The sequence below is a fragment of the Taudactylus pleione genome, unplaced genomic scaffold (genome assembly GCF_031769625.1).
Source record: "Taudactylus pleione unplaced genomic scaffold, aTauple2 ptg000003l, whole genome shotgun sequence".
Lineage (NCBI taxonomy): Eukaryota > Metazoa > Chordata > Amphibia > Anura > Myobatrachidae > Taudactylus > Taudactylus pleione.
The window spans coordinates 310,317-330,330 of record NW_028284406.1 but is presented as its reverse complement, the minus strand read 5'-3'; the positions used below and the strand labels follow the sequence as shown (position 1 = coordinate 330,330).

At 40.1% G+C, this 20,014-nt stretch overlaps 1 protein-coding gene across 2 annotated transcripts; it reads right to left on the bottom strand.

The window, feature by feature from the left end:
- Positions 1-6,169: 6,169 nt before the first annotated feature.
- Positions 6,170-17,970, bottom strand: BARHL1 (BarH like homeobox 1). Of its 2 annotated transcripts, none has more exons than XM_088449210.1 (3): positions 17,454-17,970; positions 13,759-13,981; positions 6,170-9,696 (listed from the first exon to the last, which is right to left on the bottom strand). In XM_088449210.1, the coding sequence occupies exons 1-3, from the start codon at positions 17,905-17,907 to the stop codon at positions 9,402-9,404; spliced, it is 972 nt and encodes a 323-aa protein (XP_088305336.1). In that variant the 5' UTR covers positions 17,908-17,970; the 3' UTR covers positions 6,170-9,401. The 2 variants fall into 2 exon arrangements, with proteins under 2 accessions (XP_088305336.1, XP_088305961.1); XM_088449835.1 differs by having other exon boundaries at positions 17,460-17,970.
- Positions 17,971-20,014: the final 2,044 nt, after the last annotated feature.

The following is a 20,014-nucleotide window of genomic DNA, read 5'->3' as shown; positions in this document are numbered from 1 at the left end:
GGGGGGGTGGCTGCCCAGACGGAGGCGTTCCCTTGAGTCTGGGGGCGGCCCCACTGATGTCAGTGGGAGACCTTTCGGCTCTGTTAGAGCCGAAAGCTCTCTGGGGCTTGTGGCCACGAGACCCCACAAGGGTCTCGTCACAAGCCCGATGGTCACGATGGTCTTGACCATCGCGACCATCATCCTGGCCGCTCACATTAGCTGTGGGTGGCAACCCACAGCAATGCGAGCGGCCAGGAGGCCGCTCCATAAAAAAAAAGACGCCCTGTTCAGAGCGAGCGCTCTGTCAGAGCGTCCGGCTCTGAATCAGGGCCTCTGTTTTCAGAGTTTGGTGTTCCTGTGGCTGCTGACAGGACCAAGAGTCCCTTTGCATGACTGTAATACCTCAGGATTGAGACCGATATGGTGGCTGCTTGTTGCTGTCTGCCGGTAGATAAAGTACTCAAGCTGTGAGATGCGATTGTCTTAGCTGTGAGTAAGGTGATCTTGCGTCAAGGGCAGTCCCTGCTGGAATTGTTAAGTTTGGCCTACTGTGTGATACCCTTAGGCAGGAAGTTTTGCAGCAAGCTGAATCGCTCCCTGGTGGCACTCATAGACCATTGCTTTATTAGGCTGTCCTCTGAGATCTGGATGGATCTAAGAGTTTTCCCAGCACTTTAATGGTGATTGGCTTTGACCTGCGTCCCCACCCTCTACCCATTTCTTCCATCTATCTTTTCCCCAATGCAGGTGATTTCCACGGGTTTTGGGGCTTGGAGCACTGTGCCATGGCCCCCTGAGTGGGTTTCTGAGGGTCTCACAAGGAATTTGCTGTTGCCCGAGCTCTTCCTAGTTGTTGTTGCCCTTGAGTTGTGGGGTGACCGCTTGCAGAAGCAAAGCATAGTCTTTGGTGCAACAATTTGGGAGCTGTCCAGTCTACTATTAGTGAATTGCCCTCATCTTTGCCTCTGCTCCTTTAACTTGTGTACTTTTTTTGCGCTGCTTGTTGCTCAACATCTCCTTCTCAGCCCAACATGTTCCCAGGGTCGATAATGTCATTGGCAACGCATTGTCTAGATTCCAGTGGGACAGGATTAGAGAACTAAGGTCCTGATTCACTACGGATTGCAATATTGCGTACGCACACAGTTCAACTGCGATAGCAAGCTAATGCTAATCCATTGCGATCACAAGGCAAACTCAGCACAACATAAGGACGTCCACTTTACCATACACAAATCTGTAATGTTTAGCAGAATAGCGAAACCATCGCTACAATCGAATACCATCGCAGCCTCGTGCTCACTTGCATAAGCCCTGACCTGACTCAGAAATTGCTAACAACCACGCACGCTACGAGGCCTCAGGCTGTGTAGGTCATCGCAGTGGATAATTTATGCACGCCCCTGCAACGGCGTGCGAACGCCAGCATTTCCCCGACCACCCCCCTTCACCACCCACAAACGGTACTTCCTGTCAATCACTCTGCAAGGGGCCTGCATATCCTCTGCAATCGCAATAGCTAGTTTGCGTAAGCTCACTGCGAAGCATACGTATGCACAGTACGCAACAATCGGTCGATTGCGTGTGTATTAGCAACTGCGATTCTTACTGAATCAGGCTCCAAGGCCGGACACAGCTGCAATTAGTGGTGTGTGTCCTCTTACTTGTTGGCAGATCATCAGGCCATCACTCACTTGTCCCCAGGACATTGCGGAATCAGGCCTCTTGGGCTCAGTGGTATTGTTCTCTTGTGGATGGGCAGCCTGGAGATAAGTCCAAGTATTACTTGATTCTGTCTTTTGTATGGAACTTGTTTCTTGCTTGTAAGTCTAGGGCTCTAGCTTGGAAACTTGCTGATATTTTAATTTTTTCTTCGTTTACATTGTCACGGGTATTTTATTTTAATAAGAGTTTTCTGATGCAGAGGATGGACTAGAGTGGCGCTCACCACCTGATCAAGGGCACCCTATTTGTCCTGAATTATTGGTTAAGTTAATGCTAGCCATTCAAAATGTTTGTTCTTCTCCCGTTCTGTCGCTTTTGTTCCAGTGTAACTCCCCTATTTGAATTTTCGACTGTGTTGCAGCCCCACCTCTGGAGCTACTGTAGGTCTGACTTTGGCCATGATGCTTCTTTCTTTACCATGGTGGATGGTTACGTTGGTTAGGTGTTCGCAGTTTGAGGTGGAATGATTTTATCGCATAACGTGAATGGGCTCTGTGTGGGGGCAAATGTATGCCCAATGTATGAGGCCCACAAAGGTCTAGTTACTCCCTTGTATGCAAACACAGAGGGCTGAGTAATATATATGGTCACTTTAAAAATGACTAAAGGCCCCCATACATCAGCAATTCATTGCAGCAATTGTGCAATTTGCAATCGATTGTGTATGAAAATCTTTCCCTTTTTCAATCGATTGCAGATTGCAGAATTGCCACAATCGATTGAAAAAGGGAAAGATTTTTATACACAATCGTTTGCAAATCGCACAATTGTTGCAATCAATCTCTGATGTATGGGGGCCTTAACTCTGGATTAAGTTAATGAACTTGCTTTTGTTGCATTCTCACAGGTTTTTGGCAGCACCTGTGTAATTTTAAGAGTGTCCCCATTTTTAGGGATTGTGTGACAGGGTGTGGCCCTGACAAGGTTCAAACCTAGGCAAAAACCTAATCCTGGTCAAATTACACCACCAAGCTAAATTTGGTGGAGCTAGGTTCTTAAACTCTGGCCGTGCATAAAGGACAAACAGACAGACAGACAGACAGACAGACATGCTTTCTCGCTTATTATACAGATAAAAATTGTAATTTTCTTATACAAGACAAAAATCAAATATGTGATTTAAAATGTCAGTACATGTGTACTTCAATGTAAATGATGATGTGAGTGGATGAGATGAGGGTTCGGACCAACCTATAGTGATAGCTGTACTGTCATATTCTGGGTTAGTAATCTGTGTATCGTCTTCATTGTTAATGCAGCAGTGAACCTAAGCTTGGGAATGAACAGAGGGCCTGATTCAGAGCCGCTCGTAAGCGGCCGCTCGTTTGTTCCGAGCGATGTTTGCCCAACTGCGCATGCGTACGGATCGTAATACGCATGCCCGAACCAGTCAGTGCAGCCGAAAATCGTTTGTTCGCTAAATAGCAAATGCCTGCTATTTTGAGTGACAGGAGGAGGCGTATGTGGGTGGTAACAGGGGAAGGTGCTTGAAAACGGGGAGTGGAGATCAGAACGGGCGTTTTGTGGGTGTGCATAATTAATACAGCAGCGTCATTGACCACGTGACTGGGTTATTTTATAGTCAGAACTGCTCGCAACATTGCGGTAGGAAAAACCAACCACAAGAATAGCGAGCAGTTCATACGCTGGTCGATGTACTCGATTAATCTAATAAATAGCGGACATGACGTAGGATGCGAGCAGCCAGGGGGCGTAGTTTCCAAAAAAACGACCGCAAGTTTTGTTCGCTCGTTCAGACATAGAGGCGTGAACAGACCGCAAAGAGCGAACGGTTCATTTGAATAGCCGGCCCCTTTTTTTCAGAACGAACGACCGCAAATAGCGTCCGGCACTGAATCAGGCCCAGAAGACAGTCACTTGCTGGAAGACGGAACTGCTATAAGTCTGTGCTATTGCAGACTGATACGGCAATTTACCTGCCACACCCTAAACTTTGCTATCCAATCAGAGCTTTGTCCGTCTGTAATATCACCAGCTGATAAAAGCTCCAAATTACCATCCTAGGCAGCGGGAGTCTCCTTGGGGTCAGCTTTGGTCACTAACCACAAGATCGGGGTGTGATTTGTTTTCTGGTTTGGGGTCTGTTTTGTTTACTTGCCGACCGCTGTTTATTATACTAGTCAACAGTTTATTATACTAGTCAACAGTTTGGGCTCACCTTTGTATTAAGCTACCACAGCTTTTATTAGCCGTCATAATGGTCTTAGCTTTGCAGGGATGCATGATGGCACAGTGGTTAGCATTGCTGTCTCACTTCATAGGGGTCATGGCTGTGATTGCAGCCAAGGTCCAATCTTTTCAGAGTTTGTATGTTCTCTCTGTGATTGTGTGAGTTTCCTCGAGATGCTCCAGTTTCCTCCCACAATGCAAACATATACCTGTATGTAAATTGGTTTCTATCACGAAATAAACCATATAGTGTGTACGGGGCCGGCTCTAGGGGTGTTCGATCAGTGCGGGATATCAGCGGGACAGTAGTGTGCTGGAGTGGCCCGGGGTGGTCAAATCGGGAGGTTTGAGGACCCCCACCGCCGCAGCTGTGCTGCGGTGTCGGACCCTGGAGTCTGAATGGATGCTGCGCGCATGCGCGTGGCTGTGGCATCCATTCAGTGAGGGGAGAGGGCTGGGAGAAGCCCAGCTAGTGAGGCTCCCCCCAGCTTGATGTTATTTGGAGGAGTGCCATGCGGGTACGCCTCCAAATAACGTCATGTAGGGGGCATGGCCTATGCTAATTAGGTCACGCCCCCATTTTCGGTTGCGCACGGCTTCGCCGCGCATGATGTAAGAGCCAGCACAGGGTGCTCTAACCCCTGGAGCTAGCACTGGGTGTGTAAGTGTACCCATGTGATAGTGAATATACATTGTAAGCTCCCCTGAGACAGGGACTGAAGTGACTGCTTTACAGTATACTAGTCACCAGAATCTGACAATGCTCACGGTTACTCAGGAGGCCGCTCCATTTTCAGGTAGGAGGGCACTGATTCAGAGCGAGCGCTCTGGTCAGAGCGTTCGGCTCTGAATCAGGCCCTGAGCTCCTTTATCCCTGACCCCGCAACAATAAAGATGCTTAGTGGGGTCAATTTACCCTGGTATCCAGCGAGGCCTCACCCAAGGTCCAGAATGTACTCCCCCCTTCCCGTTATGCTAGGGCTAGGCCATAATCTTCCCGGACAGAACTACACAAAAGCCTGAGCAGAGATACTGGCCGGTGAGGTGCAGTGTGTACAGTAGGAACTAGCTCATGAACCTCTAGTTACACCACAGTGAGCGAGGCATTTGCGTACACACACCTCTACTTCTTCAATGAGCACATTCAAATTTCTGACATAAATAAACATAATTATCTTTAATGCAGCTAGAGATGATTGGGACTATTATTTCAAGAGGGAGTTATCCATTTCATTTGTAATCAGTGACTGTATGCACTATGCACAACTATGTTTTGGGGTTTTCTTTTGCTTTCTTTTTAATTATCACATGTATGTCTGAAGATCTAATTAAAAAAAATTGTCTGTGTGCCTGGAGGTCTTTAAAGTGTATCTATCGCTTACTGACATCGGAAGCGGTTATATTATCAGCTAAACGATATTCATAGGCATGTGGCACAAAGTGCCTCATACCTCAGTGATATCACTAGTCACAAGTTAATAAATCGGCTAAGTTTTTAGTTAAGCCTACAAAATGGCCGACTACACTCTGTGGAGCCTATAGAGGAATAGTGTCAACGTCAGCCAATCTGGTATTTGATTTCATTTCTCTTACTCACACCACACTGATCTTAACTAATATCTGATTGGTTGTTGCGGGTTACAGAAGCACTCCAAGTATAACTGGAGTTGTGGCATTACAGTTGTCGTACTAGCAAAACTAACAGCACTATATTACAGTTCTTACTTTTATTGTAACTCAGATTCACAGTTAAAAGTGTACTTTACACCTTCACACCTGGGGGAAGCCATTTTGTGAACTACTTCATCCTTAGTGAAATTGCAACTTATCTGTACACTAGAAAATAGTGAATATTTACCTTCAAGTCCCTCTGTGATGCCACTGCACAGGTGCATAGTGAAGGGATACAAGGGTCTATGTGCTAAGCCTTGGGGAGATATAAAGTGGACGGAGATAAAGTACCAACGAATCAGCTCCTAACTGTCATTTGTAAAGTGACAGAAGCTGATTGGTTGGTACTTTATATCTCTCCAAGGATTAGTACATAGACCCCACAGTGGGCTGCAATATGAATGTCGGATCGGCCATCAGAATGTCTGCCTCCTTTTGTGGTACTGGCAACAGGTGCACTTCAATTTGATGTATAAAGAATGCGTCAACCCATTCAGCAGCGTCGAGCCAAAATAAAACTTCTGAATAGATTTTAATGTGTTTTTTTACGTCATTTTAAATATTACCAATAAATTCATTGAACAGAGAATAAATAACGGTGGACTGTCCAAGGGCTTTAGAAAATATATATACACTTCTGTGCGGCTTATAGAAAGTGTTAACCTCTTCCGTGCCAAACTGGGAGATGTATCAAACCTTCCACAACAATAAAAGGGAGCAGTTCCCAAAGTAACCAATCAGCTTTTAAGTTTTAACTGTTCTTTGATAGACTGAATAAATGATAGGTAGAAGCTGATTGGTTGCTGGGGGCAGCTTCTCAACTTGATCTCTCCTGAAGGCTTGATACATCTCCCCCAAAGCAAGAAAAATCAATGCGGTTGTAAACGTAGACATTACCAAAGTTTAGTCCATAATCTCTTGCTAAAATACAAATAATATACATTTAAGAACATGTGATTTTTTTTAATGCTGTACATAGATAGAAAATGCATATGGATTTGCTATATTAATTCCAATTTTGAATAAATAACAGGTGCCGAGGGGTTTTCTATTGTATATTTATACGCAAATTATCTTAACATACACCAGCCACTTACACACAGCAGAGGGTGGTATTTAGTAAGGTCCATTCAATCTTTATAAAAATGCAACCTATCAGTGGCCAAGGAACCAGTGAAGACCTAGGGACACTGTTCCCTTTGAATTTACTGCCTTATCAGGTTCCAGTTACCTCAGGAACGGCATTCTTAAGAAGATTGGTTCAACTCACAAAATGGCTGCCTCCACTGTCCAACAGGCAAAATGTGACATTGCATGAGGAACATTTGATGTAAAATGTCCTCTATCACACAATGTTCTGCCCCATGTTAAAATAAAATGCCACTTTATTCCTGTGGTAAACTTCAAAATTTGGGAACAAAATCTGGAAATGATCTACAGTAGTTTCCTCATCTTTACCGTTGAATGCAGGTTACCTGATCATTTTATCCTAGATGCGCACACTTTTTAGCAATCGACCAAGGCCTTGGGGCACGTGAGAGGTTAATGGATGCCTATTCATACATTTCTATGTCTCAGATTTTTTCATTGGGCAAATCATAATATAATGGCGATCTTTATAAATAGGTAGACATGGGTATGGAAATATACAAAGGGCTATATACATAAGACTAGTAATCTGTTTTACTTATTTCTCAGAAATGAAGCTGAATTAATTTAGAACAATCCCGATTGACTTATGTTCAATGTAAATGTGAGATTTCCCGGTACTGTACCACTTAGTAAAGAGGCTGTTACTCTCTGGATGCTGTAGAACTACAAGTCCCAGTAAGCCACGGCCGCCATACTGGGAGTTGCAATTTCACAACACATGAAAAGTCATACCTTGCTGACTTTGAGGTAACCAATAAAACAAAACAGAAATCTATGTGCAAAGGTTTCTGGACCATGGGCCTGAACCCGAGGAGCACTCAGAGCACATGCAACGCCGTAGTTGGGCAATTATTTGCTACTGGGCATGCCCATAATATTCAGAATCCTCCGGTACCCTGTGTGTACATAGAAATGTGCTGTTGCGTATGGACTATGGGACCAGTGGTAAGGCGAAACAATGGGTGTTCCTGGCCGGTGACTGGGAGGTGACCTGAAGTGAACACAAAAAAAAAAGTATTTTGGGCGTGTGATGAGAGTGTCTCGGTCATGTCGGAGAAAGCGTCTGCATTCCCAGAAGCATAGCTGCGTCCACAAAGGCCATATTCAGACCGAGACACTCCACCTGCCATAGGGTGCAAGTGAGGATGGTGCACGCAATTTTGCGCCGATGGTGGTGTTACAATGTGCACTAGTGCTTAAAGTAGGCGTCCCAGGGCTTGCACAATCAGGATCACTAGGGAGGACTGAAACTAGCATTTGCATATTATTACTCCTGCGACTCCAGCAGCAGACGCACCAGCGGTCGCAATAGCGTCCACCTGGGTATCGGGCCTCATATGAGATCTGACATTTGACCTGGTAATAGTCAATGGAGCTGGCAATTTTCTTTTGCTTTCCTCACTTACTCTTCTATCGTAAAATAACTGTGCACAACAGGTATCCAATCGTGCTCCATACAGTTCACAGTACAAAGGAAAGTTGCCTTCATTTAGCTAGATAGCAACTTTCACAGCATCCAAAGTGCTAAATTCTGTATATGCATATTTGTGAATGTGAGGAAGATATTCAGGAATGGCTTTCATCAGCTGGTGCCCCTGACTCATGCCAAAATTTGACGTGGTCACAGGAACTGCAAGAGTTATGATTTGTTGTAGTGGGCGCAGAGAGAGTTAAACAAAAATATAACATTAATACTTCTATTGGTGGAACTAGTAGATAAGAAGACAGGGGTTCCAATTAATTAGTCTTAAATATGTTTGAACCTCTTATACAGTGTATAATTTTACATCAGAAACGAATATGCTATTTTACATTGGATTAGCGTGTTTTGTACAGCGTTTACATGTCATGGATGCATTACAAGGAAGACCAAAATTCGGACTGAAATATTAATTCTTTTGCTCCGTCCATGAGTGAGTCAAGACCTTGCGTTTTGGGTTGTACTTGAATATTTTTGGTTTCCTGGCCAAATTCCTGTCAGAGGACAAACTTGACATCACAGTGAGTTTTTTTTGGCCTCTGGCAGATTTGGGGAAAGATTTAGACCTACTTTTTCCCTTAAGCCCCTTTCTAACTCTGAATTAAAAGACCACCAACCAGGTTTTCCGCCTTGCATGAAAAGCATTGCGGTCAATTCACAAGTGTTTACATATAAAAGTCTGGCATTAAATGGTTTTCTTGTGTATTTTTGTAAACTGTAGCTGGGTTTTGAACCCTGAAAACCCCTCACACCATTAAATTCCCTTTGCTGTTATACAATTATTCACCTTTTTTTTTTTTTTTTCCAAGTTAAACACATATGTCGGACATGTCCAACTTTTTCAGTGCTGGCTCTTTGGAAGAGGGTGCTAAGTAGATTAAAATAAATTAATTCTTATGAGGTCATGCTAAGCATGATGTAGACACATTTAAATTGTCCATCTGAAGTATCCAGTTTCTGAGAAATAAGGGGTTAGGTCCAACCACGTTATATCTAGCATCTTCCATTTGCTCCAAAAAGTTTTGAAAAATGTTCTTCTATTACACGTAGAATGGTTCCCTTTATAACAAAGACTTTTTTGGACTGTTTCAGTAGCGCAAACAAGTGTTATGTACAGTCCTGTCACTGTTGAGGTTCCCTGTTCTCTGGTGCTTTCTGAAGTCTCTAAAGTTGGCACCTGATAGAGCATCCGTAGACCTTCTCATCGTGGCTGTGCTGCCCTTGAAAGGACTCCTGTCAGTGGGGGCAGCACTGGTGGTGGCTCAGCCCCACCCTGAAGTCCATGAATAAGAATTCTTGGAACTAGAGGTCTTTGTAAAGCTGGAGGCGGTGCAGTAGGCCCTCTATATAAGTAAAGGGCAGCACCGGGATCTAAGTTGGACACAAGGCTCTGTGGGTAGAAGTACGGAGAAGGGAACATCCTCTGTAGGGCAGAGTAATTGCCGGCCTCGGCCAGCAGCTCCAGTCCAACTGCAGTCTGCCTCTTCCATTTAGTTCTGTGCAGGGAGAAAAACATGTAAGAGGTGTGCAACCAAGATGCCATTTTGTTTCAACATGGCTGCCATTGCATGAATAATCACATCAAGGATCACAGAGAAACGCACAAATTGCTGGATGAATATGCTGTATAAAAATAAACACAGTTGTACTGTACGCTATAATGTTTAAGTATTATTTTGCTATAAAACACATGCTGTTAAACATATTGACTTGAAGTTAATGCTGACAAGATGGCTGCCTAAGTTTGTTTATAGATTAACCCACCAGCAGACAACACAGCACAGGCCAGTTTATGTTTGATCTGTAGAAGAGTAAAACTCACTTGATATATATATATATATTATTCCGTACAGGTTTTAGAGTTCACATCTCACCAGCCCCAGAAGTTATAGATCAGCTCCTGTAGCATAGCGCTTCCAGATGTCTAATCGCCATTTTTTTTTTTCAATCATAAGTGTATTCAATATAATAGGCATGCAATATAATTGTTTTTCACATATATTACGTGGGACAGTACAGGTTTACCCCAGAACGTCATTAAGATCTCCATATTAGTAAATACTGTGATTAATTTACCAAAAAGTATAAGAGCATCTGATACAAAAAAAAAGACTATATTTGTAAAAACATTCTTCTAATTCGATTGACTTTTCGATGACAAAGATCTATCAAACAAGCTAGGGCAAAACTTATCCTTCTAGCAAATCATCCCTTCTCTGTAATGTATATTTACAAAATATACTTTGCAAACTTAAAAATATATATATATTTTTTTATTGGTACAATTTGTTTGTTCCATACCAACAACGTGTACTTTAATGCTGATAAGAGTTGCAACGTGTATATTTCTTTGGCCCAAACTATTCCTACTTCCTAGATTAAGTATCGGGACGTCCACAACTACTTTGAATTTTTACATCTGGGCTCATTTGTCAACAGGTACAACAGCTGTTTTTTAACGTGATGTTATATAATATACCTTATTTATAATCTGTGTAATGTGGATTTACAACAAGTGCTCTGTGAGGCTGATTGGGTGTGCGGTAGGGACTAATGGGTAGAAGGTAGATGTAAATTATAATTTAACCATATTTTATGATTACATTATATATGTTTTAAATTTAGTACTGCACTTTGCTATCTTTGCTGTAGTGCAGGAAATAATTATTACAACTCTTTCACAGAAGAGAAATGCATTACTTTTATGTCCCAATTGGAAGGTGCAATGGCACACGCTGGCACTATATAAATACAGGTTGATAAATGAATGCATGTAGTATAAAATCGAAAATGTAAACCTAAGACCAGAATTGCACACTATATCAGACTCCACAAGTACAGAGGGCATACTGGAACTTATAGTTCCCCCAACAGCTGGTGAGCTACAGTTTGCAAAAGATACATATGCAAAAAAATATATGTACATACTGTACGTAATGTCTTCAAAACCATACAATTTTTATATGTGCACGTATGTATGTCTGTGAGTAGGTATAATGTGCAGTCAGTGGAGTAATTTTGCCCTGACAAATGTACATATTTAATAAAGCATTTTTCTCTTATAAGTCATGTAAAGCCTAATTTGGGCATATAACTGATATAGTCACCAATTAACATTAATATAGGTGTGATAAGTGTTTTATTTATTTATTTTTTAAAATAAAATTTGTTGATAGTCAAAGTCAAAGTAAATTCTTCACATAAAAGTTGGATAATTACTGTGTGTTCCAGAGTTATCTGCGAAAATGATTTTAGGGACCTGATAATGATTTAGTCAACAGGTTTACCAGGGTCAATCAAATGAAATAATTTAAAGCATGTGTAATGTTTTTACTTAATTATATGCAAAGAGGATATTCTGAAAAAATATAAGGGGCTTACTTTTTAAAACTGTGTTAATATGTCTTAATTACTAGGGAAAAAAAATACTATAATTCATTGAATTTTGAAACTAAATTTTCCAGAAAGAGCTAATTGCATATCTAAAACAAAACAGCATTCAAAATCAAACAAAAAAAAAGATTATAAAAAAAGAATGCAATGTAATTACAGTGAATCAAAAAGTACGAAAAAAAACCTACATAAAAAGCATAAGTCAGCAAAGACCAAGGGACAGGTATAAATATTCCTTTCTAAGACAGTGTGATCCCCTTAGGACACCTCGCTAGGAATGTCAAAATCTATTGTACATATTCTATAATAAATCAATTTCAAATGTTACTGCGCTAACCTAAAATATTCTCAGCCTCTCATTCTCAACTACCAAAGAAATAGTCCTATTTTCAGGTCTAAATTATTCATAATTCATAATTATAATAATTGTGTAATTACTGGAACAGACTGTTAATTATTGATGCCCAAAGCAGAAATTGGTAATTTATTATTGATGTGTCAATGTGTTATATAGTGGTGTTTATTTAAAGTACAACTTTGTAATTTTACTGAAGAGATTTTGAATATGTGGATTTAGAAAAATAATATATATTGTTATATAACTTTTAATAAAAGTGTGAAACATGTGTCTGAATGGTTTATATAGACTCTATTAGTTAGTTTTTATGTGTTTAGTTAATGGAGATAATTGATGGTAAAATCATCTTATGCTGTGGAACACATAATACATTAATTGTGATGTATGAAAGTGATACATATATATATATATATATACACATATACATGTATAGTGACATTTAATGACATTTAATAGTCAAAACCATGTTTTCTATGTGTTATAAAATGCAATGTAATATAAAAGTGTCTCTAGTTCTATGTGAAAAAATCAAAACAGTTGAAATTGAAAATAAATGTTATTTATTTATTTTTTTATTATTATTTTAATTCCATTTTAATGCTAATTTATGCTATTTTAAGAATAAAATCCCCCCCAATTAATCTAAAATACTGTAGCAAGAGTTTTGTGTCTTTAATATATATTCTTGTCCAGGAAGGATGAGAATAAAGTATATGTAATTACATTTAATACATTAATTCATTCTACTCTTTATTAAAAAGGCTTTTTCAATTGATGGATTAATAATACCTGTGATTCCTCTAAGCACATGGATATAAGATAACTTAATATTTCTCTATTGGTAATCGTGCTCATAGAATTTGACATAATTATAGGAATCATAAAATGGATTAAAAAATGTTCATATTAATAATAATAATAATAATAATAATAATAAATATATATATATATATGTATATATATATATATATATATATATGTTAAAACTGTAGCCATATAATAACTTTAATATCATACCTGGGATTAGAAGAGATACATTTAGAAATACTGATTTGTTACAGTACATTTTCCATAGTCCCCATTTCCCCAATGTTTGTTAAGACTTTCTAACAAATGCTTTTTAAATTATATATATATAATTACAGCTGACTGTGTTGTTTTAACAATGTCTGCACATGCATTTCAGACATCATGAATCATATGAACATAAAGTACATTTAGTGGGGGATGGAGGGGTCCCAGAACTGCCACCCTCTATCGGTGTTATACAGGGAGAGGGGATCGGCACTGGCTCGTCTTTTGTTAGAATTATTATAATTAATCAGAAACTTTATGTAAATGTAAATGATTTTCCCCAAAAATATCCGATGTCCGTGGCCTGATATAATAACAATGAGAAATAAATGATACGGTCTTCTAGCTCTCCGTCTTATTAATATATATATAGATACAGTCGTCACATGATTTATTTATATTGGTTAAAGTTTTTGTATTATTTTTTGATTTGTGTGTGTGTATGTATGTATGTATATAAACATATATGTAAGTGTGTGTGTATGTATTTAGAAATATGTATATATAAATAAAAAATATACATGTATATGTGTATATATATATATATGTATATATATATATATATGTGTGTGTGTGTATATATATATATATATATATATATTGATTATTAACGCACCTGTCTGTTTTAATATATATATATATTGTAGAGATATAGGGGATCGCCGCGCTCTCTCAGGGATTGCGTCACCGCAGGGAATTGCCTCTATGTACTAACCCTGCGCGCATAACTCACCGCCGGTTCTGGTACCAGGTCTTGACCTGTGTGTCCGTGAGGTTGAGTGAGGCCGCCAGCTCCATCCTGTCCTGGACACTCAGGTACTTCTGCCTCTCGAAGCTCCGCTCCAGCTGCGCCAGTTGATGGTCGGTAAAGGCGGTGCGGGCTTTGCGGGGCTTCTTCAGCCGCACTGGGGGGCTATCTCTGGAGCTGGAGATCTCTCGGTCCCCCTCCTCCTTCACTGCAACAAGGGACAATATCTCAGGTGTGAGAGAGAGAAGAGAGTGTGTGTGTGTCACACACTCCAAATATAAGTGTGCCAATCTATAGCTATACAATATATGATATAGTGCATACATTTATATCATACCACCATATCTATATATTGATTGGTCAAAGATGAATATTGAAATAATATGAGTCATTGTAATTTCTTATAAACCAGATTATATACAATTTGAACAAGTGGGAAAATACGAAGCTGGGACCATATATATATATATATATATATATATATATATATATATATATATATATATATATATATATATATACACAGCACAGTATATATATATATATATATATATATATATATATATATATATATATATGCCGTTCTGGACACTTTAGTCATCTAGATGTATAGTAATCACACCTGTAAAAGTTGCATACACACTCCAGTACAGTAAGATTTTATTATAACCCCTTGTAACCAATTATATGTTCACAGAATATGCTATATAAATACTGACAGCACCACTTATGATATCATTATGACGTCACATGGAAGCAGCATCTGATCAATGTTACCTCATTACTGCCAGCAAAATAGACACACACACACACACACACACACACACTGTATAAATATATATAAAGCTATAATTTATGTGTAGATGCAGCATTGCAGAAGTCTATAGATGCTATATATATTTATATATATATATATATATATATATATATATATATTTATATTTATATATTTACAGTTACCTACATTTCCCCCAGGGCAGAATCTTTCTGATGTACAGTATCTGAGGAATGACCTACAGTAGTTCCAGCAACTACAGCTTCTACATTGGGACTCATGGGCCTATAGACTCTATAGAATGCTCTAGGTTCTACATTGGCGCTGAGGTCACTGGATAAGAGGAATAATAATAATAATAATAATAATAATAATAATAATAATAATAATAATAGTATAAATCCAAGATACAATTAGAAGCCAGACAGAGAGGTGCAGATAAGGCAGATAAGTTGTTACTCTCCAGCTGCTGTGTAACTACAAGTCCCAGCGTGCTCTGTCAGCCTCTCTTCCACCATACATCTTACTTGTCTCAGGACAGTATCTCCCATTGCTTTCACCCTAAGGCAGAGGTTCCCTTTACAGTCCATGTTTTTTTAAGGATATCTACGCTACAGCACAGGTGACTTAATTAGTACCTCAGTCAATTTGATCTAACCATCTGGACTCAGGCATGGATATCCTTAAAACCTGGACTGTAATAATAACTTTGGGAACCTCTGCCCTAAGGAACCTTTCATGCCTTGTGCTACAAAAAGCTGAAGAATAATAGCATAAACTCCTTAGATACACAATGTATGAGTCCGTGTGATATAGCACATGCCCCCCCCCCCCAGCTTGTGTAACCATTGTCCAGACCCTCTACATGGGTCTAACTACATTATACTGAGCAGCAGAACTTCCTACAGGACACAGACACCGTCTTACACATATAGTTACAGTAATAAGGAGATAATAATAACACGAAGATGATTTTACACTATTGTATTGTCATTGTTATTATTACTATTATTTAGCAAAAAAAAAAAGAGCTATATAACATCGCAAACGATCGATCTATCGATCTACCCATTCATGCATCTACCCTTCCTGATAGTTGTGTCCCATGCATATGTATATATATATATATATATATATTTATATTTATATATAAATATACATGGGCTGTGCACGGCTGTCCTATGTACTGTAGGAGTTTGTCACTGACAGGACTGGCCTCTCTGCCTCTCTCTGTAGGAAGACAATAATCCGCCTAATTGAGCCACTGGGGAGCCGGGTCCTTCATCCAGAAACTCCGCAGCCGGCAGAGCGACCGGCGCCCACAATCTTAGTACATATTATCGGTTGCACATTGCGGCCTCGTGGCAGGGAATCAGGCATGGAGCTGTTCACAGGCTGGTGATTATGGTACTAGGATGGGGATAATAGTCTATGATATACAGCTATCAATCTCCACTTCCTCCAGACACATCTAATTATCTATCTATCTATCTATCTATCTATCTATCTATCTATCTACTAAAAATACAGTTGTGAAAAAACCTAAGTAAATAAATAAAAAAAAATAAATAAAAAAAATGATATCAATATATACACACACACACACACACATATATATATATATATATATCCTTGTCTTTCTATAAAACAAAAGTGTAATTAAAAATAGATGTATGTCTGTATTTATGTGTATATATATATATATATATATATATATATATATATATATATATATATAATCTACTGACGAAGATGTTATGCATGTGTCCAAAATACTTGATAATGATCCTCTGAATTAAAAATATAATATACTAATGACACATCAGATTAATTTGTACTGTATAGATATACACAGTGACTCCCACCTTACTAATAATAACTGGAATACCTCTGTTGTTAGATTGTATAAAGCTGTGATAACATTGTTGCAATGAGGCTGTAAAACAAAAATTTGACCTGTTTCAATTGTCATAATAAAAATAAATGCAAATAAATTGAGTGGATGAAAGAGAGATATAATAGTGAAAAAAATCCATATCATACACACGAGAATCTGCTGATATTAGTTGTAAAACGTTAATGACAATAAATAACGCGACGTACAGGGTCTAATGTATTAATAAAATGATATAAAAAGAAAAAGAATCGGGGATTGCAGGGAAAGAAATATAGTAATAAAATATATGGTAGAAAGACTCAGTTATAGTATATATATATGTGTGTGTAAAAATATGTGTATGCATACACTAACATTGCATTCCGTTTTGTGAGGGACTTCCAGGAGCCTGGCGCATCGCTTTAATCTTTAATGTCAGTTTTCCCCTAATTGCATGGTAATGGATAGACCCGACTTGTATGACTAATTTGGATATCCGCTTTTATGTTAATTCGTTACATATTTATTCCTAATATTTCTATCAGATAATGAGGCCTCTGAGGGGTGTCTGCAGCCCAGGGATCCCAACTCATTATTTTTTTTCCCTTCCATATTATTCCTTTAGCATTTGATATTGATTTCAGCAACTATTTTCTGTGCACTAATATAAATAAAAACAACACAAACAGATGCATATACATACATACATATATATATACACACACACACATACTTTTTTTGTACTAATCTTTCAGCAAACAGAAAAATCTCCCACAATACGGGAATAAGTCCATATATTTATATATAATGCATCATTATACTGTATCCGCTATAAGTTATTGCACTATTTGATCACTTTAGCTATCCTTGTATTTCTTAGCTTTATATTATTCCCTAACAGTAAAGCATTGTGTAAGTGGAACCCTCAGCACGTTGTGTAACCCTATTACTTCTACTAAGGATCTGATTTTGGGCAGTATGGATCGGACCCTGCACTGTAGGTAGTCTAGGTGGGGGGCTGTAACTCACCTTTACCTTTGTATTCAGAGTCTGAGGATGTGGAGCTGCTACTTTTGTCCCTATAGTCTTCAACTTTGCTGGACAAGCAATGGGTCAGGTCCTGGGCTGGCTGACCATTGCTAGAGTAAGGAGCGCAGGTGGCTAAAGGTTTGCAGTCTGCCAAAATGTCCCGAATTAAAAAGGAAGAGGTGACTGTCCTGGACTGTGAGGGGGCAGAGAGCTGGACCCCTGGCTGGAGGTGGGACTCAATGGCTAAAGCGACCCCTTGCCTGGCGCTGACAGCCTCCAAACACTCCCGGGATGGGGACGGAGGAGAAGAACAGAGGCTGCTGACTTCAGACCTTGGGCTCAGCTCCAGGGGTGACCTGGGGTCCCCCATCAGTGGGTCCCCCTGAGCCAGCCCTGGGCTGCCGGCTCTGTGGGACAGAATGGTGTCAATCCCAAATCCGTTGGACCCTTCCATGCCAGTCTCCTTGCGAATGTCAGAATAACATTGAGCCTCAGTGACCGACCCGAGAAGACCTTGTAGGCGAAAAAAAAATTGGATTTATTTGTTAATCCCCAAATTTACTGGATGTTACAGAGTGGCAGGTCCCCCATCCAACTTTCCAGCGGAGTTTTCCAAAGTCCCAGCTATTGCAATTCCTGGTTAGAGACAAGGAACTGGGTGGCCAAGGAGCTGGGAAAAATCAATAGAGGGTATCTGCACCGTAACCAACGCAATGATGGCAAAATCGATGGGAAATGAGGAAGAGTGCTGTCTGCGGCGCTTCTGCTGGGGTGGAGAGGCTGGGTGGCAGCAGCATAAGAAGCTCTGATCTCTCATCAAACACAGCAGCCAAAGCAGGGGGTCACCCACTGGCACATCTCCTCCTCTCCTCCAGGACTCTCTGAGGACCAGGCTCTGAATAGCAGCGTGTGCGCCCCGGTGGCTCTCGCACATCCAGCACCTTGGAGAGCACCCGTGCGCCCTGGATTACGCACGAAGTACTGTCCTCTCCAATGACACCTAGCGCTCAGCCACTGCTTGAGAGATGTCTCCTGCCTGTCTCAGGTCTGTCCAGGTCTAGACCCTGTCCAACATCATCACTGCCATCAGGCTTTCTGGCTCTTCAAACTCAATAGTCCCCTGCTCTTGCGGTTGAGGCTGTGCGCACTGCTCCAATGCCACCCAGGGGGTCTGCAGACTCAGATCTCTTTCTTTTGAACTCTGTGTTAGTACACTGTCCTGCTCCTCTGCCACCCGCTGGGTGGTGGTGGTGGTGGTGGGGGGAGGGGTGGTCTTCAGTCTCAGATCTCCTTACACCACTGTCACTTCACCCTTTTTCTATACAGAACTTGTGTCACTTTGCCATGGCTCAGAATGTGTCAGCACACGTGTCAGCGCTGCCTCCTCTCCTTATTGGCTGTGGGGGGGCTATTTTTTTTTTTTTGGCTGATGTCATGCTAGGAAAAGGAACCTGATCCTCTTTCAGTTTGATTAAAAGAGACAGTGAATTAATTACAGCAGCCCACGGCCCGGTGTTTACAGGCAATTTCCACCTTGTTTGCTCTCATCCCATCATTCATGAGCCTCTAATGATGCCATTAACCCTATACTGTCAGGCTGCAAGGGAACCTGTCATTCCGCTGTGCAACAGCTTAATGTATCCTCAAGTTAACAATATTAGCCTGATGTATGTATAACAATGCACTAATAAATATTATTGGACCAGTTTACATTTATTAATTATAATATTTTGCTTAATTTGCTTCATCTTGGCGCTTCCACCCCTGTTTACTGTTCAGTCCGTTATCACTTTGCTTATGGTTTCGTATGGTACCCATTAATTGGATTCATATGTAGCACTTAATGCTGGATACATTGCATTGTTGTTAATCGTGTATCTATAATAAACAGATGACACAGGCAGGACCAACAATATAACTGGACTCTTGCACCTGCGCTTAATGTGACTCTCCTAGCGGTCATTGGGATTTCAGATTTGCAAATATTTCATGTTTATAATATGACAGCGGCAAGTTCCAGCCCTAGATGAAATTACCTAATTTGCGCCTCTTCGTGACAACTTAAAAAAACTCATGTTTCACTTTGTCGCAATAGCGTCAAACTCAGATTGCGGAATGAAGAGGACGCAGAGGCAGAGGAATTGCCGCTATGTTATTTTCTGTCGGGGACTTACAAAGCAATGTGATTTCGTTCAATACAACAATATTATTGGACAGCATTAAAATTATATCTCCATTGCGATAAATAGAACCACATCAACCCCATAGGTAGGAGGATTTCCCAGTTATTTCATTTGTAATATAGGGTAACATTTATAATAGTAATGTAGGCAGTGAGCAGGGTGCTACACTATGTACTGAGATATAGAAGGATGGATAGAGTAAGGAAAGCTGAAGGGCATTAGAAAGTCAAAGTGACAAGTCTGTATCCTAAAATAAAGGCTGAGGCCAGTGCAGATCGGTACAAATGATAGCAGATCTTTGGAAATAAGATGATGCCACTTTCTTTATTTAAAATATATTTTTCTGAATCTAAACTTGATCATAAAATCTTTAAGTGA